Source organism: Felis catus, chromosome E2 (assembly GCF_018350175.1).
Source record: "Felis catus isolate Fca126 chromosome E2, F.catus_Fca126_mat1.0, whole genome shotgun sequence".
Taxonomy (NCBI): domain Eukaryota; kingdom Metazoa; phylum Chordata; class Mammalia; order Carnivora; family Felidae; genus Felis; species Felis catus.
In genome coordinates this window covers 10,972,477-10,990,842 of record NC_058382.1, presented here as the reverse complement: position 1 = coordinate 10,990,842, position 18,366 = coordinate 10,972,477, and the positions used below count along the sequence as shown (strand labels likewise).

Genomic DNA, 18,366 nt, shown 5'->3' with positions numbered 1-18,366 from the left:
TCACTAAGAAAAACACAGGACTTTATTATTCCCGTTACAGAGGGCAGGTCTTCGCAGGGTGACAGCGGGGACGAGGCCCCTACTTGCCGGCGATGAGCGGGTTCCGCAGGACCACGATGACGGAGTCCCCGCGCAGGAACATCTTGGAGATGTAGCGGTCCTTGTTGACTGGCTTGGACTTCTTCTTGCCCTTGCCGCTCTTGGGGACCTCGGTCCACATCTCCTTCACATTCTCCAGCACCATGTTGCAGTGCCTGGTGGGGGCAGGGGGTGGGGAGGCACCAGGAGTGAGGTGGGAGCCTTCCGCCCATCCTCTTCCAGCAGCGCCGCATGGGAGAAGGTGCGGGCCCGGGGCCAGGACAGCTGGGGCTCCCACGCCACCTCTACAAGTCCTCAGGTTGAGGCTTGGGCAATGAACTTCACCCCTCCGTGCCTCAGTGTCCTCCTCCCTAAAATGGAGCCATTTGCAACACCTCCCTCGTACGGCGTCTCGATGAAATGAATCAAGACAGAGGGCTCCTGCGTGGTGGCTCAGTCAGTTCAGCGCCCTCCTCTTGATTTCGGCTCATGTCATGATCCCCGGGTCATGGGATCAAGTCCCGCATCGGGCTCTGTGCTGAACGTGGAGCCTGCTTGGGATATTCTCTCTCTCTCTCTCTCTCTCTCTCTCTCTCTCTCTCTCTCTCTGCCCCTCCCCTCTCTCTTTCTATAAATAATTAAAAAAAAAAAAATCAATACAGTATTCTTATTCCTGTCAAGACTTACGATAAGGGACTGGCCCAGGATAAAGGCAAGCAAAATGGGTCTGCCTGTGTTTCTTCTGAACTCCAAGTGTGTCTAAAGGCACCAGCAGGGATGCTGCTTCTCTTTAGAGAAACAGAGGCCGCAGGGGCCTATGGTGTGCATGACGCCTCCACTGTAGTCCTGCTCAGGGTGCCAGGGGGACACGGGTGAGGACAGTTTGGATTAGCTCCCTCAACAAACACTTGCCATGAACATGGCAGTGAATGAAACAGACGATATCCCCGCCCTGACGGGGCCTGCGTCCCAGTGAGGGCAGAAGGATGCCAAGCGAGTAAACAAAGGGACCGGATGTGCTCTCAGGTTATGTTAACTGCTAAGAACAATTCAAGCCGGGTGAAGGGATAGAAGGATATGAGGAAATGTGACCAAGTGCTAACAAGAAAAGAAAATCGTTAAGAAGAGTGGGGAAGCAGGGGCGCCTGGGTGGCTCAGTGGGGTAAGCGGCCGACTACGGCTCGGGTCATGATCTCACGGTTCGTGAGTTCGAGCCCCACGTTGGGCTCTGTGCTGACACCTTGGGGCCCGGAGCCTGCTTCCGATTCTGTGTCTCCCTCTCTCCCTGCCGCTCCCCTGCTGTCTCCTCTCTCTCTCAAAAATAAACATTAAAAAAAAAAAAAATTAAAGGGGCGCCTGGGTGGCTCTGGTTGGTTGAGAGTCTGACCGGTTCAGGTCACGATCTCTCGGTCCATGAGTTTGAGCCCCGTGTCAGGCTCTGTGCTGACAGCGTGGAGCCTGGAGCCTGCTTTGGATTTTGTGTCTCCCTCTCTCTCTACCCCTCCCCTGCTTGCACGCACTCGCTCTCTCTCTCTCTCAAAAATAAATAAACGTTAATTAATTAAAGAAGAAGAAGAAGAAGAAGAAGAAGAAGAAGAGGTGGAGCAGGGGAAACTCTGTGCCTTGCTATAGAGTGATATCCAGGAGGGACTGCTGAGTGAAAAAGGCCAAGTGTGCATGGAAAGTGATCTTTTTTTTTTTTTTTCAACGTTTATTTATTTTTGGGACAGAGAGAGACAGAGCATGAACGGGGGAGGGGCAGAGAGAGAGGGAGACACAGAATCGGAAACAGGCTCCAGGCTCCGAGCCATCAGTTCAGAGCCTGACGCGGGGCTCGAACTCACGGACCGCGAGATCGTGACCTGGCTGAAGTCGAATGCTTAACCGACTGCGCCACCCAGGCGCCCCAAGGAAAGTGATCTTCTGAAGGGAAGAAAGAGGGTAGAAGCACATATACCACCCGCTTGGCATTGTACAATGCAGAATCCTGGAAGAAGCTCAGAGACTGGGAGCACTAAGGTGACCTAGGTGGACTGGGGACAAGCTAGATGGAAACTTGCCACTGGAGCGCTATTACTGTTTTTGGAATGATGTGAACACATTAGCACTTGAAAAAAAAAAAAAAAAAAAGTAGTGTACCAACATGGAAACATTCCTGAGATATACCGTTAAGTGAAAAAGCCGAGGTCTAAAACTGCGTGGTAGGCCATTGGCACGGATTTATTTTTTAAAGTTTGTTTATTTTTTTTTTTGAAGGGGAGGGGCAGGCAAGAGGGGCAGAGAGAGAGAGAAAGACAGAGAGAGAATCCCAAGCAGGCTCCGCATTGTCAGCGCACAGCCCGACACAGGGCTCGATCCCACGGACCGCGAGATCATGACCTGAGCCGAAATCAGGAGTCAGAGGCTTAACCGACTGAGCCACCCAGGTGCTCCAGCAGTGATTTAAAAATAAAGAAAAAGCACCCTCCTCTGTCTGTCTGCATGAGAACACGTAAGGAGACCCGAGGAATTTGCCACGGAGGGCTTCCTGGGGAAGGCAGGCTTCCAATTCTTTGTCTCCCTCTCTCTCTGCTGCTCCCCTGCTCACACTCTCTCTCTCAAAAATAAATAAACATTAAAAAAAAAAAAAAAAAAAAAAAAGAATGCCTTCGCTGACCTGCAGTGATGTTCTCAGACCACGGATATGTGTGAAAAACAAGACGCAGAAGAGCACGTGGAAGATTCTATCTTAAAAACAACTAAATTTGGGGCGCCTGGGTGGCTCAGTCGGTTGAGCGGCCGGCTTCGGCTCAGGTCATGATCTCACGGTCCGTGAGTTTGAGCCCCGCGTCGGGCTCTGAGCTGAGCGCTTGGAGCCTGGAGCCTGTTTCAGATTCTGTGTCTCCCTCTCTCTGACCCTCCCCCGTTCATGCTCTGTCTCTCTCTGTCTCAAAAATAAATAAACGTTAAAAAAGTTAAAAAAAAAAAAAACAAACAACTAAATTCATGATAACGACGACATGCCAATGAGACCTCAATAAAGCTGTCGGCAAACACCATGAAGGAGCCCCCGGGTGTGTGTGTGAGTCACGTGGCAGGATACATACTAGGGTGGGAGGCTGATCTATATCATACATAAAAAACATATAATAAAATACATATCCTACATAGAAACGAACCACCACCTACTGAGCGCTTATCAAGCGCCCCGGCCTCTTCTGAGCACTTTCTGAGCACTGACCCAGCAATCCTCATTGTTACCCCCGGGAGGTAAACACGAGTGTCATCTCCGGCTTCCAGAGCAGGACACTGCGCACAGTGGGATGACATTTTAGAAGTGGCAGAGCCTGTGTTCAAGGCCAGGTCTACCTGCCTCCTTGGGCTCGGCACTTCCTGGTCTCGGTCTCGGTCTCAATCTCCTGGAGAAGAAACTGAGGCTCAGAGAGGAAAAAATCACTTGCTGTTCCCTCTGGCTGAAACTCTCAGATCCTAGCTTGTTCCTTTATTTTATTCGGGTGTTCACCACTGCCTCTTCCTATGGGGCCTCTCACGTCACCATCTCGGATGGCACCCCCTTCCCAGCATTCCATACTCGTACCTGGCTTTACTTTTCTCATGACACCTTATTCATGTGCTTGCCGTCGGCTTCCCTACCTACAGCACAAGCTCTCTGAGTACAGGAGCTATCCTGTACTTTGCTTTAGTCGCTGCTGTGTCTCTGGAGCCTAAAAAAGTCCCAAGCATGGGTACTTGATGTTAGACACTCCATGTCATAGCCGCAAACACTGATTAAGAGCTTCCTGTGTGCTAGATGCTGTCCTTCTTTTAATCTTTTTTTAAATGTGTATTTATTTTTGAGAGAGAGAGACAGAGACAGAGCACCAGTGGGTGCAGGAAACACAGTATTAGAAGCAGGCTCCGAGCTCCGAGCTGTCAGCACAGAGCCCGATGCGGGGCTCGAACTCACGGACCGCGAGATCATGACCTGAGCCGAAGTCAGAGGCTCAACTGACTGAGCCACCCAGGCGCCCCACCAGATGCTGTACTTCTAATGACCTGATTAGATGCCGCGTGTATCAAGTCACGGAATCTTTGCAACCACCAGAATTACTGCCACTGTACGGAAGAGAGAAAGTGAGTTGCCGAAGGTGTCGCGGCTGCTAAGAGGCAGAGCTGGGACGCAAACCCAGGAAGACCGGCTCCCAAGTACATGCCCGTTAACTACTGTACTGCACACCTCGAGGTCTGAAGAGGCTTATGCCCCAGGACTCTGAAAACCTTGTGTCTGGGCTCCTCAGACTGGAGCTGGGGCCGCCCCTGCAGGCCTGGACGGAACCCCTTCCGAGAGCCAGGCGCTCACCTATCGAAGGCCTTCACGCGGCCCAGGAGCTTCTTGTTGTTGCGGCAGTTGATGAGCACTTGGGTGTTGTTCTTGACCGACTGCGTGAGCACAGAGAGCGGACCCGTGTTAAACTCTTCCTCCTCCCGCTTCTGCAGCTCCTCGGGGGTCATCTCACTCTTGGGCTTGTTGAGGAGGCTCCTGAGGGGGCAAGTATGGAAGCGGTAGGTGAAGAGGGCCCAGAGCTGGAGCACGGGTGGCCACATGGCCTTGCACTCAGCGTCTCCTCAACCTTCCCCTAACACGCCCACCCTCCTGCTCAGCCCCTCTCGCTTGGCATCACAGCTCAGATGCTTAATAGACATTTCCAACCTTACGCACCGTCGGTTGAGCTCCAGATCTCCCAACCGCCCCCACTTACTCTATCCAGAGTCTTCCCTGTCTCCATCCTTCTAGTTCCTTGAGCAAAAACTCTGGTATCAACTTGACTCTTCTCTCTCACACCCGCCATTCAATCTGTGGGCAAACCCTGCCATCTGCTTCTAAAATACATCCAGGGGGGCGCCTGGGTGGCGCAGTCGGTTGAGCGTCCGACTTCAGCCAGGTCACGATCTCGCGGTCCGTGAGTTCGAGCCCTGCGTCGGGCTCTGGGCTGATGGCTCGGAGCCTGGAGCCTGTTTCCGATTCTGTGTCTGCCTCTCTCTCTGCCCCTCCCCCGTTCATGCTCTGTCTCTCTCTGTCCCAAAAATGAATAAACGTTGAAAAAAAAAAATTAAAAAAATAAATAAATAAAAAATAAAATAAAATACATCCAGAATGTCGCCATTTCTAACCATGGCCTAAACCTCCGCCATCTCGCTCCTCAGAGCCTTACTTGTCTCTCTGCTTCCACCCATGCTCCCGGACAGTCTGTTCTCCAGAGCAGTCCCGGATGTTGTATCAAAACCTAAGTTATATCATCGCACTCTTCAAAACCCTCCCATGGCTCCCATCTCTGTAAAAAGTAAAATCCAACTGTTTTTTTTTTTTTTTTTTTTTTTACAATGTCCTGCATCTCCCCCCATACCTCTGTTCCAACCAGGGGCCTCCTAGGTGGTCCTTTAAGGTATTAGGCAAACTTTCACCTTTGGCCTTCCTATTTGTTTTCCGTCAGACTGGATGCCTCCCCAGGTTATCTCTGTGGTTCTGTCTTCAGGTCTTTGCTCAAGTGTTGCCCTCTCAATGTGTCCTTCTGCACTTATGAAGTTAATCTCTCTCCAAACTGGCATTCCCCATTCTTTTTACCCCGCTCTATTGTTTCTTTACTCACAGCTCTGGTCACCTAACATGCCATATGCTTTACATGTTTATTATCAGTGTATTTATTGCCTGCCTCTGCCCACCCCATAAGCCGCAGCAGGTTTGTTTTTTTTTCCCCCTTGCGGGGTGGAGAGTGCTACTCATTGATATATCTATCCCACGTGTCTAAAGCAGTGTCTGATACATGAGCACTCAAGAATTGACGAACGAATAAATAAACAAGGGAAATCATTGCGGCGACTCGTTAGTCGAAAAAGTCACGAAACAGGTGAAAAGCCAACCGTTTCCAGCTCTAGTTGTCCGCCTAAGTCCCATGCCTCAAACCGTTCTTTCTTTTTTTTTTTTTTTACATTTTTTTTGTTTTTTTCAACGTTTATTTATTTTTGGGACAGAGAGAGGCAGAGCATGAACGGGGGAGGGGCAGAGAGAGAGGGAGACACAGAATCGTTAACAGGCTCCAGGCTCCGAGCCGTCAGCCCAGAGCCTGACGCGGGGCTCGAACTCACGGACCGCGAGATCGTGACCTGGCTGAAGTCGGACGCTTAACCGACTGCGCCACCCAGGCGCCCCACAAACCGTTATTTCTAAAACTCCGCACTCCCCTTTCGCAGGTTCTTCCCCTTAAAATCTATTTCAATAAGATTAATTCTCTGGGAAAGCTCCTAGCCTATTATCTGACAAAGCTACCTTCTCTTCCGAACTTAGGCTCCATCAAGGGCCCCACGCCCGCCCTCAATCTCATCGGTGGAAAGGTGCGTACTTTACCCCTAAAATCTGCCTCCGTCCCGCCTCTGCCCATCACTGATAAGCGGCCACATTTACGCCCTCAACCCCACTCCCGCCGCCAAAGCCTAGCCCGGCCTCACATGGTGGTAGCGGCTGCGCTCTCAGTTCAGCGCCGTCTAGTCCGCGTTGCTCCCGCCTCTGAAGCTAGAGCTACAGAAGGGACTTCCGTTTCCCTTGGTCCACTTCCGTTGGCGCCTGCGCAATCCCAACCAGGGGGGCGTGGCCTGTTGCCATAGCGATCCGCGCCAGGCCTGCGCGGAGGTGGAGTAGAAGCCTCGCGTAGTGGTTCCAGGTCTTTTAGGACCGTACGGGGCAGATATTCACGAGAATGGAGAGAAGAAACGGGGCCGACTCAAATCACTTCGTTGTAGAGTGGCACAGGCTGAAGGAGGGAAAGGACACGCCATTCCAAATGCCCGCCGGCCCTGCCTCCGGGGGCGCGGCCTCCGCGAAGCCAATCGGCTCCTCGCTTCAGGGATGGACACCGCCCCTTTTCCATTAGGGACGGTCCTTTTCGGGTCTATTGAGCTTTCCGACTCCGAGTAACCAATCCTTTGCCTTCATACACGAGGGGCGTGGACCTGCGCCTAGGTCGAATGTTTTCCATGATCAAACATTTCTCATTGGTTTCCCTTCTTCCGCTGAGGTGGAGCCTATGCCTTTCGCGCTCCCTTTTGGGTTGTGCAACCCTCAGGGGACCAACCCCCAAAGCCCTAGGGAGACAGGAAGGCGTGCTCTCAGAACGAGAGTCCGCATTGGCTTCACCCGTAGAGAAAGGGTGGGATGGTGTAGTCGCTCTTCTTGTTCATTGGTCCGGTGATTCCATGGGGTGGGATTTGGCTGGGCCTAAACTATCCGCGGTCCCGGACCGGTTTCAGGGCGAAGCTGCCATGCCTTCCGGGGGCCGCGGGCGGCCCCGGCTACGGCTGGGGGAACGTGGCCTCTTGGAGCCACCCTCACCGCCCAAGCGCCGCCTGCTACCGCGGGCGCACTTCTTGCCTCTGCTTCTGCTGTCCCTGGCCGTGGCCTCGGCGTTCTACACCATCTGGAGCGGCTGGCACCGCCAGACTGAGGAGCTGCCGCGGGGCCGGGAGCTGCGGGTGAGGCTGGGCAGGGACACGGGTACCCCTTAACCCCGCCTGCGCTTCCGTGAGGTCTCAGGTGGACGTGTCTGTATCGTACGGCGGTAGCCGCAGGTGCTGCGGTCTCCGTCAATAGAGCGCATGCCCGTTGCTATCGGGCTTGTTCTGTAATAGGTGGTTCTCCCTCAGAGGAAGAGTCTGGAAGTAGTAAGACTGGGAGTTCTGGGTTCCAATCTGAAAGTCAGCCATTTGGAAGAGTCCTTTCCCCTCTCTCGGCCTCGATTTCCCAATCAGGATTGGGGTGGGTAATCTGATGGATTTAGAGGGACCGGATGATTTTAGAGGGACCTTTTCTGAGTCTATCTAGGATTTATCCTGGAAACCTCCGATGCTGGAGGCCCGAATTAGGAAGAACCGGGGTTCTTTTGGGAGGTGGCCTCCGGGGTAGGGTCGGTATGGGGGTTGTTCTCATGCTCTGCACTTCTCTTCCCTATCTTACCCCCCTCCCAAGGGCCGGTTGATCGGAAGCCTCCCTGAAGCCCGGCTGCGGAGGGTGGTGGGGCAACTGGACCCACACCGTCTCTGGAACACTTACCTGCGCCCCCTGCTGGTTGTGCGGACCCCGGGCAGCCCCGGCAATCTCCAAGTCAGAAAGGTAAGGGGCCCCACCTCCAAGCCCTGACCTGGCAGCCTGCCAGGGAATAAGAACTAGGCATTCTGCCCAAGATCCCTCGAGCAACTAAGACGCAGAGCCGGGGCTCTGACTGGGGATAATCTGAATCTAGAGTCCCACTTTAGTAACCACCAGGCTGTACTGCCTTCTGTACTGCTCCCCAAAGCTTACTATGTGCTAGACAACTGTTTCATGAGGTGCGTAACAATGTGAGCCTCACTATGCAAATGGGGAAACTGAGGCCCAGAGCAGTTAAGCATTTTGCCCAGCTCATAAATGATATACCAAGTTTCAGGTTGGCTCCAGAGCTGGCACAACCACATCTTTGTATTGCCTCCCTTTGGGGCATCCAGAGTCGTTTGAATCCCTACTCCTCGAGTTCATATCCGACCTCAGCCACTTGGAGTGTGACCTTGGACTAGTGTCTTAACCTCTCTGTGCCTTAGTTTCCTCATCTATGAAATGGAGCGAGCCATCGACAGTCCTATCCCCATAAGGCTCCTAGAATGAGGCGTGGCACTCAGTGAGTGCTATTGGAAGAGTGAGCTGGGATTAGTCTTGAAGAGGCAGGGTCACTACACACACTCAGTAGGGACTCAGCGAAAGTGTGTCAAGGGAATGACTTAAACAGAAGTGGGGATCATGAGTCAGCCCAAGCGCTCTGCATGGCTCAGGTCACATGGCCCTTCTCCCGACCTCCTCCCCAGTCCCCACCCACCCTCCCACCTCTCTCCTGCCACTAGTTCCTGGAGACTACCCTACGGACCCTGACGGCAGGCTGGCATGTGGAACTGGACCCCTTCACGGCCTCGACACCCCTGGGGCCACTGGACTTTGGCAACGTGGTGGCCACGCTGGACCCAGGGGCTGCCCGTCACCTCACCCTTGCCTGCCATTACGACTCCAAGCTCTTCCCATCTGGGTCGGCTCCCTTTGTGGGGGCCACGGATTCGGCCGTGCCTTGCGCCCTGCTGCTGGAGCTGGCCCAGGCCCTGGACAGGGAGTTGAGTAGAGCCAAGGAGCAGGTGAGGAGTGGGGGGCCCGGGCTGCCTCTACCCTGGTCCAAGCCACCAGCCTCCCCTGCCTGGACTTGTCTTCCTGCTTCCACTCCACACACATAGCCACAGGGATCTTTTCACCCCCTGAATGTCAGATCCTGTCCCTCCTCTGCCCGAAACCCTCCCCAGGGCTCCCACCTCATTGCAAGCCTGAGCCAGAGTCCTTACAGAGGCCCATGAGGTGTGCCCTGTCACCTCTCCATTCCCATCTCTCACCCCTGTCCCTCCTCACTGTGCTCTAGCCACCACCTCCTCCCTGTTCCTCAGATTCTGGAGAGTTCCCAGAGTCCCTCCCATCTGAGGGCGTTTGCACTTGCTCTTTGCTCTGCCTAGAATGTGCTTTTCACAGATACCTTCCCGGCTGGCTCCTGCCTTTCCTCCAAGTGTCCTCCAATGTCACCCCCTCTGAGATGGTTTCCCAACCACCCTGAAAGAGCCCCCCCCCCCGTCACCATCCAGGCTTTATGGCGCTTTGTCTGTCTGTCTCCCCAATTAGAATAAGCTCCACACAGGCAGGGATTTGGCTGCCTTGGTTTTCTGCTGTATTCCCTGCACCCAGATGATTACCCGGCATAAATTAGGATGTCGGTGGAAATGTGTGGGATGAATAAATGAATGAAACCACAAATCTCCTCATGCTCCTCCCCTGCTCAGACCCCTTCCTTGGCTCAACCCCTTGTAACAAGGCCCAAGATCCTTGTAACAAGGCCCTTGCTAATCCCCCCGGGCCTTTTCACCAAGCTCTCTGGCTCTGGCCCCAGCCCTCATCCATGTTGCTTCCTTGCCTGGGGACACTCTTCCCTCTGCTCCATTCTGCCAGGCCAGCTCCCACTCATCTCGGTGCAAATGTCTCTTCCCAGGAGACCTGACGTGCTTCCCAGGCGAGTTTATCCCCGACTCCCTTCCTATGCTCTTTTAGAACCCTATAGTTCTTCTTTTTTTAATGTTTATTTATTTTTGAGAGAGAGATAGAGTGTGAGCAGGGGAAGGGCAAGAGAGAGGGAGACACAGAATGCGAAGCAGGCTCCCGGCTCCGAGCTGTCAGTGCAGAGCCTGACGCGGGGCTCAAACCCACGAAGCGTGAGATCATGACCTGAGCCGAAGTCCGACTGAGCCACCCAGGTGCCCCGAGAATGCTGTAATTCTTGGAAGCATTTGTCCCAAGTGTATTTCATTGTTTGTACACTTACTCGCGTGTGGGTCTCTTTTGCTAAATGAGCCTAAGAAATAACACTGACAATCAGAGCTGACCCTTTTTAGTTACTATATGCCAGACACTACGCCAGGACCCGAATTTGAATCCTACTGTGTGATGAGACTTGTTATTAACCCCATTTTGCCATCTGATGCTGTGAGAAGTCACTTACCCATAACTGCTCAGCTACGAAGTGGCCGAGCCAGGATTTGAACCCAGGCAGTCTGGCTCAGAGTCTGTACTTCCGGCCACCACCTTCTAGGAGGGAGGAGACCTAGTTTTCCCTGCTCAGCTGTGCAAGAGGGCAGGGAATGTGGATGGGTCCAGGCCCTGACCACCAGCTCCCACAGGAAGCCCCGGTGACTCTGCAGCTGCTCTTTTTGGATGGCGAGGAGGCACTGAAGGAGTGGGGACCCAAGGACTCCCTTTATGGCTCCCGGCACCTGGCCCAGCTCATGGAGTCTGCACCCCACAGCCCAGGCCCCACCAGGATCCAGGCTATCGTAAGACCAGGGCCCCACTGGGTTCCGGCGAGGGAGGGAGAGGGCCGTGCAAGGTTGGCCACATCCCACCTGGCCTCTCTCTCTAGGAGCTCTTTGTGCTTCTTGATCTCCTGGGCGCCCCCAATCCAAACTTCTACAGTCACTTTCCTCACACGGCCCGCTGGTTCCATCGGCTGAGGAGCATAGGTAAGGGTGTAGGCGGAGGCAGGCGCCAGCCTGGGATGTGGGAGGGACGGCCAGCCGAGTCAGGCACCTGTCTCTAAGGGGTCATCCAGCCTGCCCTCTACCTCCCTAGCCTCTAAGGCACTAGGGCAGAAACGCACAAAGATCCCACAGCAATCAAGTGCAGTGACTACAAACAGGGGCCCTGGGGTCAAATAGCCCCAGGTTTGAATTCTGGTTCTGCCTCTTACAGGCTGTGGGAACCTGGGCAAATGGCTTCGTCTCTCTGAGCCTCAATTTCCTATCTGTAAAATGGGCACGAAACTGACAATAGGAGGGGTATCTGCCTCTGAGGCTCAGAGGGAATAAATAGACCGGGTACACAGTGAGCCTTCAGGAAGGGGTAGCTACATTCTTGTCGGGATGATCAGTGCTTTGTCCAGGCCTCCTGCCCTGCTCTGATTTGTGAGCAGAACCTCTGACCCTGAGGGGCTGGCTCTTACTCTCTAATGCCACCACCTCCAGAGAAGCGTCTGCACCGCTTGAACCTGCTGCAGTCTCATCCCCAGGAGGTGATGTACTTCCAGCCCGGGGAGCCCCCTGGCTCTGTGGAAGATGACCACATCCCCTTCCTCCGCAGAGGTAGGTGCTGTAGGGCGGAGTGAGGGTTGGGGAGGGGCGGGGGTCCAAGGAAAGCACATATGGGACCTGGCCCTGGCCCACTCCCAGGGCTGGGGACTGGTGGCAAGTTGTTTAACATCTTCGTGCCTCGACTTTCTCATCTGTAAAATGGGGTCACTAGCAACCCCTGTCTCAGAGCTGTGGAGGGAACCGACTGAGCTAATACGTGTAAAGATGCTACTTGCATGGTGATGGCACATAATAAGCGTTCAAGAAAATGTTAGCTACTCTTGTTGGTGCCTCATGTGGATTCCAGCCCAAGCCTGTCTTTCCAGGCCCTGACAGCCCAGCAGAATCACCCAAGGAACTTCGAGAAATGCCCAGTTGCATTCATTTCTGGCCTACTGAACCACAGTCTCGGGTCTCTGAATTATTTCTGCAAGACTCCCAGATGACCCTGAGGCACAGCCAGGGCTGCAGACATCTGCTAGAGGGGTTCAGAACCTAGGTTTTTAGAACTGGACAGGCTTGGGTTCTGCCACTTCCCATGGGTTGACCCGAGGCAGATTACCCAGCCTCTCTGAGCCTCTTGCCTATGTTTCTTCTAGAAAACGAAGTGACATATACATACAAACACACCTGTATGTGTATATTCATACTCACAGGGTAGGGAGGATTGAACAAGAGTAGGTATATAAAATGCCTTCGTATGCAGTGCTTGGCATATAGTGAGTATTAACAACTGCTTTTTAAATTTTTGCTCTATAATTTACTCATTGAACAAATATGCATTCCTTACAGTGCCTTTTTTTTTAATCTTTTTTTTTTTCTGATTCTAGGGCACCTTTTATTTATTTTTTTTCATTTTTATTTATTTTATTTATTTATTTTTTTAATTTACATTCGAGTTGGTTATCATACAAGTGCAACAATGATTTCAGGAGTAGATTCCTTAATGCCCCTTCCCCATTTAGCCCATCCTGCCTCCCACACCCCTCCAGTAACCCTCTGTTTGTTGTCCATATTTAAGAGTCTCTTATGTTTTGTCCCCTTTCCTGTTTTTAGATTATTTTTGTTTCCCTTCCCTTATGTTCATCTGTTGTATATCTTGAAGTCCTCATAGGAGTGAAGTCATATGATATTTGTCTTTCTCTGACTAATTTCGCTTAGCATGATACCCTCCAGTTCCATCCACGTAGTTGCAAATGGCAAGATTTCATTCTTTTTGATTGCCGAGTGATACTCCATTGTATCTATATACCACATCTTCTTTATCCATTCATCCGTCGATGGCCATTTGGGCTCTTTCCATACTTTGGCTATGGTGGATAGAGCTGCTATAAACATGGGGTGCATGTGTCCCTTCGAAACAGCACACCTGTATCCCGTGGATAAATGCCTAGTAGTGCAATTGCTGGGTCCTAGGGTAGTTCTATTTTTAATTTTTTGAGGAACCTCCATACTGTTTTCCTGAGTGGCTGCACTAGTTTGCATTCTCACCAGCACTGCAAAAGAGGTCCTCTTTCTCCCCGTCCTTGCCAACATCTGTTGTTGCCTGAGTTGTTAATGTTAGCCATTCTGACAGGTGTGAGGTGGTATCTCATTGTGGTTTTGACTTGTCTTTCCCTGATGATGAGTGATGTGGAGCATTTTTTCGTGTGTCGGTTGGCCATCTGGATGTCTTCAGTGTCTATTCATGTCTTTGGCCCATTTCTTCACTGGATTATTTGTTTTTGGGGTGTTGAGTTTGATAAGTTCTTTATAGATTTTGGCTTTCACTGATATGTCGCTTGCAAATATCTTCTCCTATTCCATCGGTTGCCTTTTAGTTTTGCTGATTGTTTCCTTCGCTGTGCAGAAGCTTTTTATTTTGATGAGGTCCCAATAGTTCATTTTTGCTTTGGTTTCCCTTGCCTCCAGAGACGTGTTGAGTAAGAAGTTGCTGCGGCCAAGGTCAAAGAGGGTTTTGCCTGCTTTCTCCTCGAGGATTTTGATGGCATCCTGTCTTACATTGAGGTCTTTCATCCATTTTGAGTTTATTTTTGTGTCTGGTGTAAGAAAGTGGTCCAGGTTCATTCTTCTGCATGTCGCTGTCCAGTTTTCCCAGCACCATTTGCTAAAGAGAGTGTCTTTATTCCATTGGATATTTCCTGCTTTGTCAAAGATTAGTTGGCCATACATTTGTGGGTCCATTTCTGGGTTCTCTATTCTGTTCCATTGATCTGAGTGTCTGTTTTTGTGCTAGTATTATACTGTTTTGATGACTCCAGCTTTGTGATACAGCTTGAAGTCCGTTTTAATGATTTTTTTTTTTAAGTTTACTTATTTACTTTTGGAGAGAGAGAGCATGAGCATGGGAGGGGCAGAGAGAGAGGGAGAGAGAGAATCTGCACTGTTAGCACAGAGCCTGATGCGGGGCTCAAACTCACAAACCTGAGCCAAAACCAAGAGTCAGACCCTTAACCGACTGAGCCACGCAGGTGCCCCTCCAGAGCCTTCTTTATTGATTCATTCAGTGACTATTTCCCACTGCAGTACTGGGCCAGGTGTCAGGGATACAGTGATGGACAATAATCTGCCTGGGTCCTGTCTAGTGGGGGGGGGGGGACAGATATTGACAAACACAGAGGCTAGTGGATATTGACAGATACTGACAAACACAGAAGAAAGTGTTCTGAGGACAGGAACTCATCGCAGTGCAGGGATTAGGAAAACAGACTTAGGAGACAGGTGTCCTGGGTTCCAATTACTGCTGTGCAGGTTTACTAGAGGCGGGAGCTTAGGCAAATCACTGTGCCTGCCTCTGTGCCTGGGTGTCCTCGTCTATGAAATAGGGGTAAATATAGGATTACTCTAAAGGATTATTGCAGGGATAAAATGGTGTGTGGGGATGTGTATGGCCTCAGTGTAGGGCCTAGAATAGAACATGTATGATAAAGGACAAGCTAAGGGCACCTGACTAGCTCAGTAGATAGAGCATCTGACTCCTGATCTTGGGGTTGTGAATTGGAGCCCCACACTGGGTGTTAGAGATTGCTTTAATTTTTTTTTTTTCATATTTATTTATTTTTGAGAGAGAGACAGAGACAAAACGTGAGCGAGGGAGGGGCAGAGAAAGAGAGAGAGATACAGAATCCAAAGCAGGCTCCAGGCTCTGAGCCATCAGCACAGAGCCCGATGTGGGGCTCAAACCCACGAACCTCAAGATTGTGACCCAGGCCGAAGTCAGATGCTTAACCGACTGAGCCACCCAGGCGTGCCTAGAGATTGCTTTAAACAAAATTTTTTTTTTAATTTTTTTTTTTCCAATGTTTTTATTTATTTTTGGGACAGAGAGAGACAGAGCATGAATGGGGGAGGGTCAGAGAGAGAGGGAGACACAGAATCGGAAACAGGCTCCAGGCTCTGAGCCATCAGCCCAGAGCCTGACGCGGGGCTTGAACTCACGGACCGCAAGATCGTGACCTGGCTGAAGTTGGACGCTTAACCGACTGCGCCACCCAGGCGCCCCAAAATTTTTTTTTTAAAGAACAGAAAAACAGCCTAATAGTCTACCTGGTAAGGAAACTCAAAGGCCCTCTTTCCCTTCTTCTGGTCTTTGCCTAATCCATTAACTATTCAGTTTCTCTAATGTGTGTCTGAGAACAATAGATACACCAGATGTGTTTTTTCAAACGAACACGTTGCCCTCACGTGCATAAAATCGTCGTTCAGGGTTCTTCAAGGGCCAGGACTCAGTATCTTCTGGGGGGGGGGGGGGGTGAGACCACTTTGCCGGGGCCTGGGTCTGGGCTCCTGGGTCGGCCGTCGGCCTCACCAAGCCTCCCCTCTCTCCTACAGGGGTCCCAGTACTCCACCTCATCTCCATGCCCTTCCCCTCTGTCTGGCACACGCCTGGCGACTCGGAGGCCAACCTGCACCCCCCCACGGTGCACAACCTGAGCCGCATCCTCGCCGTGTTCCTGGCTGAGTATCTGGGGCTCTAGCCCCCCCTTGGCGGACTCTGAAGGAGAAGGGTCCAGCTGGGACGTCCCAAGGGCACCCGGAGCCAACAGAGCTCAAGCCAGGCTGCCTGATCCTTTCTTCCGCTCTATTTATGCCAGGATCGGAAGATCCTCTTTCCTTTGATGGTCTCAAGCTGTCACTCTTCAAAGACACGGAAGGGACGAGGCCACTGTGGGGGCGAGAGCCAAAGGCATGAGAGCTCGGACCCTGTCCTGAAGCACTTGGTTTGAAGGTTCACAGGCACCACATGCTGTTTGGTTGGAGTCAGCAGACCTTGGCCAGGCATCTGGACCAGCAGCACCACCCCACCAAATGAATCCTCCGTGGCTTATGTTCTTACGATGTCAGTGGATTGCCATGGGGGGTCGACAGGGGACGTGCTTGTAAACAGGAACAGAGGAGACAGAAGCCGATATTTGGGGACTGGAGTCTGCCAGACCCAAGGGCAATAAACCAGTGTTTCTGGGGAACGTATTCTGCAGAATTAGCATGACTAGGTGTTGCATGAGAAAGGGGGATCAGAGACGCGGGATGAGACATTAAAGGAGTTTCTTCATTGCACAACGTGACATTTGCAAGAGTAAGACAGAGTGCAGTGTTGTTTCCCCCAAACTATTTCAGCGTGGAACCCCTTAATTGCAAGGCTCGTGGAACTAGGGTACCTCAGAAGTCACATTGGGAAACACTCGGTTTTGACAAGTTTGAGTGTGTCCGTGGAGGGAATAAGACGGACCTCGATTCACTGCCCACCAGGTCTACCAAACCATCCTTTGTCTTTCTGTTGTGGGTGTGGGAGTGTGAGAAGGTGGGGGTCACTGCAACTCCAAGGGAGGACGTATTTCCCAACCCTACCTAATATTCATGCTCAACTGGAGTGCTTATTAAAAAATTCAGAATCCCAGGCTCCTCCCGTCCCCCCCCCCCCCCGCCCCACAACCACCACCCAAACTTGCTGAATCAGAACTCCAGAGAGGGGCTGGGACTTTGCAATGAGCACCCAAGGAAGCCTTCCCATCCCCCATAAAGCTGGGGGAGACACACTGTCCTTAAGGTGCGTTCCTCTGCCGGGCTCTGTGCCTGCTGGTTTTGTGACTTTGATGGAGTCCCGGCAGGCAGTTACGTAGTGAAGGTGAGCACTGGCCTTCCGAGCCAGCGCGGGGCTGGAGAAGACTCCAGAAAACTCACAGGCTGAAACCCAGGATATCAAATGAGAGAGGAGAAATAGGTCCTCGTTCGTGGTTTTCCACAGTAGCTGATCTTCATCTGGCACCTGCTGTGTGCCAGGCGCCATGAGCACTTGACACAGATTGGCTCATGGAGTCCCCGCCCAAGTCCTGAGGTAGGTACAATTTCGGTTCTCATTTTGCAAAGGAAGTGGCTAGGGCTGAGACTGATACCCCGTTGTTTACAGAGCCCACGTTCTCACCCACGACTGCACTCTTAACCCCATGTCTCATCTCCCAGAAATCACCTGTGCCGGCCCAACAGATGGTTGACAAAAAGTAGCTCCTCCTGCCGCATAATTAACTGCAAGTTAGAGCGGGGTTGGGGGGGACACTGGTGGCCTCTTACAGGTGGACATGGCACTAGTCGAGTTTAGAAATGGAAGTTCTGTGTCTTCTATCAACAGCCAGGGTGGCCTGGATCTCAAGCCACAGGCACGGCTCCTGTTTGTTCATTTCTTGTGTGTTACCCACAGTGCCAAGCACTCGAGAGGGTTTCATCTCCCCTTAGCGTCACTGCCATCCCCAAGGGAGGGGAGACCATCACCTCGGTGTTAGAGATGGGGAGCCGTGTGTTCAGTTACACACCCCGGGCTCTCTACGTCTCCTGCAAGACCTCCCAGTGGGGTGTACTGAGTACCAGGCACCGGGCAGGGAGGCCTGATGCACATTTCACCCCTGAATTGGGGACAGGGATCCTTAGCCCCATTTCACAGATGAGGCTGCTGATGCTTGGCCAGGTGTCTTCCGCAGCTCCCACTTGTCCCCCAAACTAGGGGCTTTCTGGTTTTACAACTCTGGAGGGGCCGCTAGGTTTATCTGAAGTACACCTGTTGAGCAATCCAGGTGCCGATGACTCACACATCGATCTTTCAAAGAAGGGTCAGTATTCTCATTTTGCACTTGAACAAACAGCTTCAGAGAAATCAATGGCTATAGTTCATGTAGCCGGACACTTTCACGCAACGTGTCTAGGGGCACTTTTTTTTTAATTCGCTCTGCTTATAATTATTTGGGCTTGTTGGTGTCATTCATCAGTCTAGGATTCGCCAACCATCCTGTCTTTAAATATTATCTTTGTACCATTGTCTCTTCTGATTCTAGAAGGTCAACTGAATATGTTAGACATTGTATTTTCCATGACATTCTTTCATATTTTTGTGTGTGTCTCTTTTTTGTCTCTGTGCTACTTTCAGACCTAGCTCTAGTTCAACAAATCTTTTTTCAGTCATGTCTTATGTGCTGTTTAGCCCAGCCATTGAGTTTTTACTTTGGGTTATTGAGTCTGTGGCTCTTTTTTTTTTTTCCTGTTATTGTTACTAATATAATCTGTTGTCAAATTGGCTAACATACAGTGTGTAAA

The 18,366-nt window shown here is 51.6% G+C and overlaps 2 protein-coding genes across 2 annotated transcripts; one reads left to right on the top strand and one right to left on the bottom strand.

Annotated features, from left to right (window-relative positions):
• On the bottom strand, positions 1–6,707 carry SNRPD2 (small nuclear ribonucleoprotein D2 polypeptide). Its single transcript, XM_003997635.6, has 3 exons — positions 6,562–6,707; positions 4,418–4,597; positions 1–254 (listed from the first exon to the last, which is right to left on the bottom strand). Coding segments are annotated over exons 1-3 (357 nt in total). The 5' UTR covers positions 6,564–6,707; the 3' UTR covers positions 1–79.
• A 150-nt stretch (positions 6,708–6,857) lies between these two features.
• On the top strand, positions 6,858–16,349 carry QPCTL (glutaminyl-peptide cyclotransferase like). The gene is made up of 7 exons (XM_003997633.6): positions 6,858–7,581; positions 8,075–8,218; positions 8,980–9,261; positions 10,840–10,992; positions 11,079–11,178; positions 11,680–11,796; positions 15,616–16,349. Exons 1-7 carry the CDS (start codon positions 7,078–7,080, stop codon positions 15,759–15,761), a joined length of 1,446 nt encoding a protein of 481 aa, XP_003997682.4. The 5' UTR covers positions 6,858–7,077; the 3' UTR covers positions 15,762–16,349.
• The last annotated feature ends 2,017 nt before the right edge of the window (positions 16,350–18,366 follow it).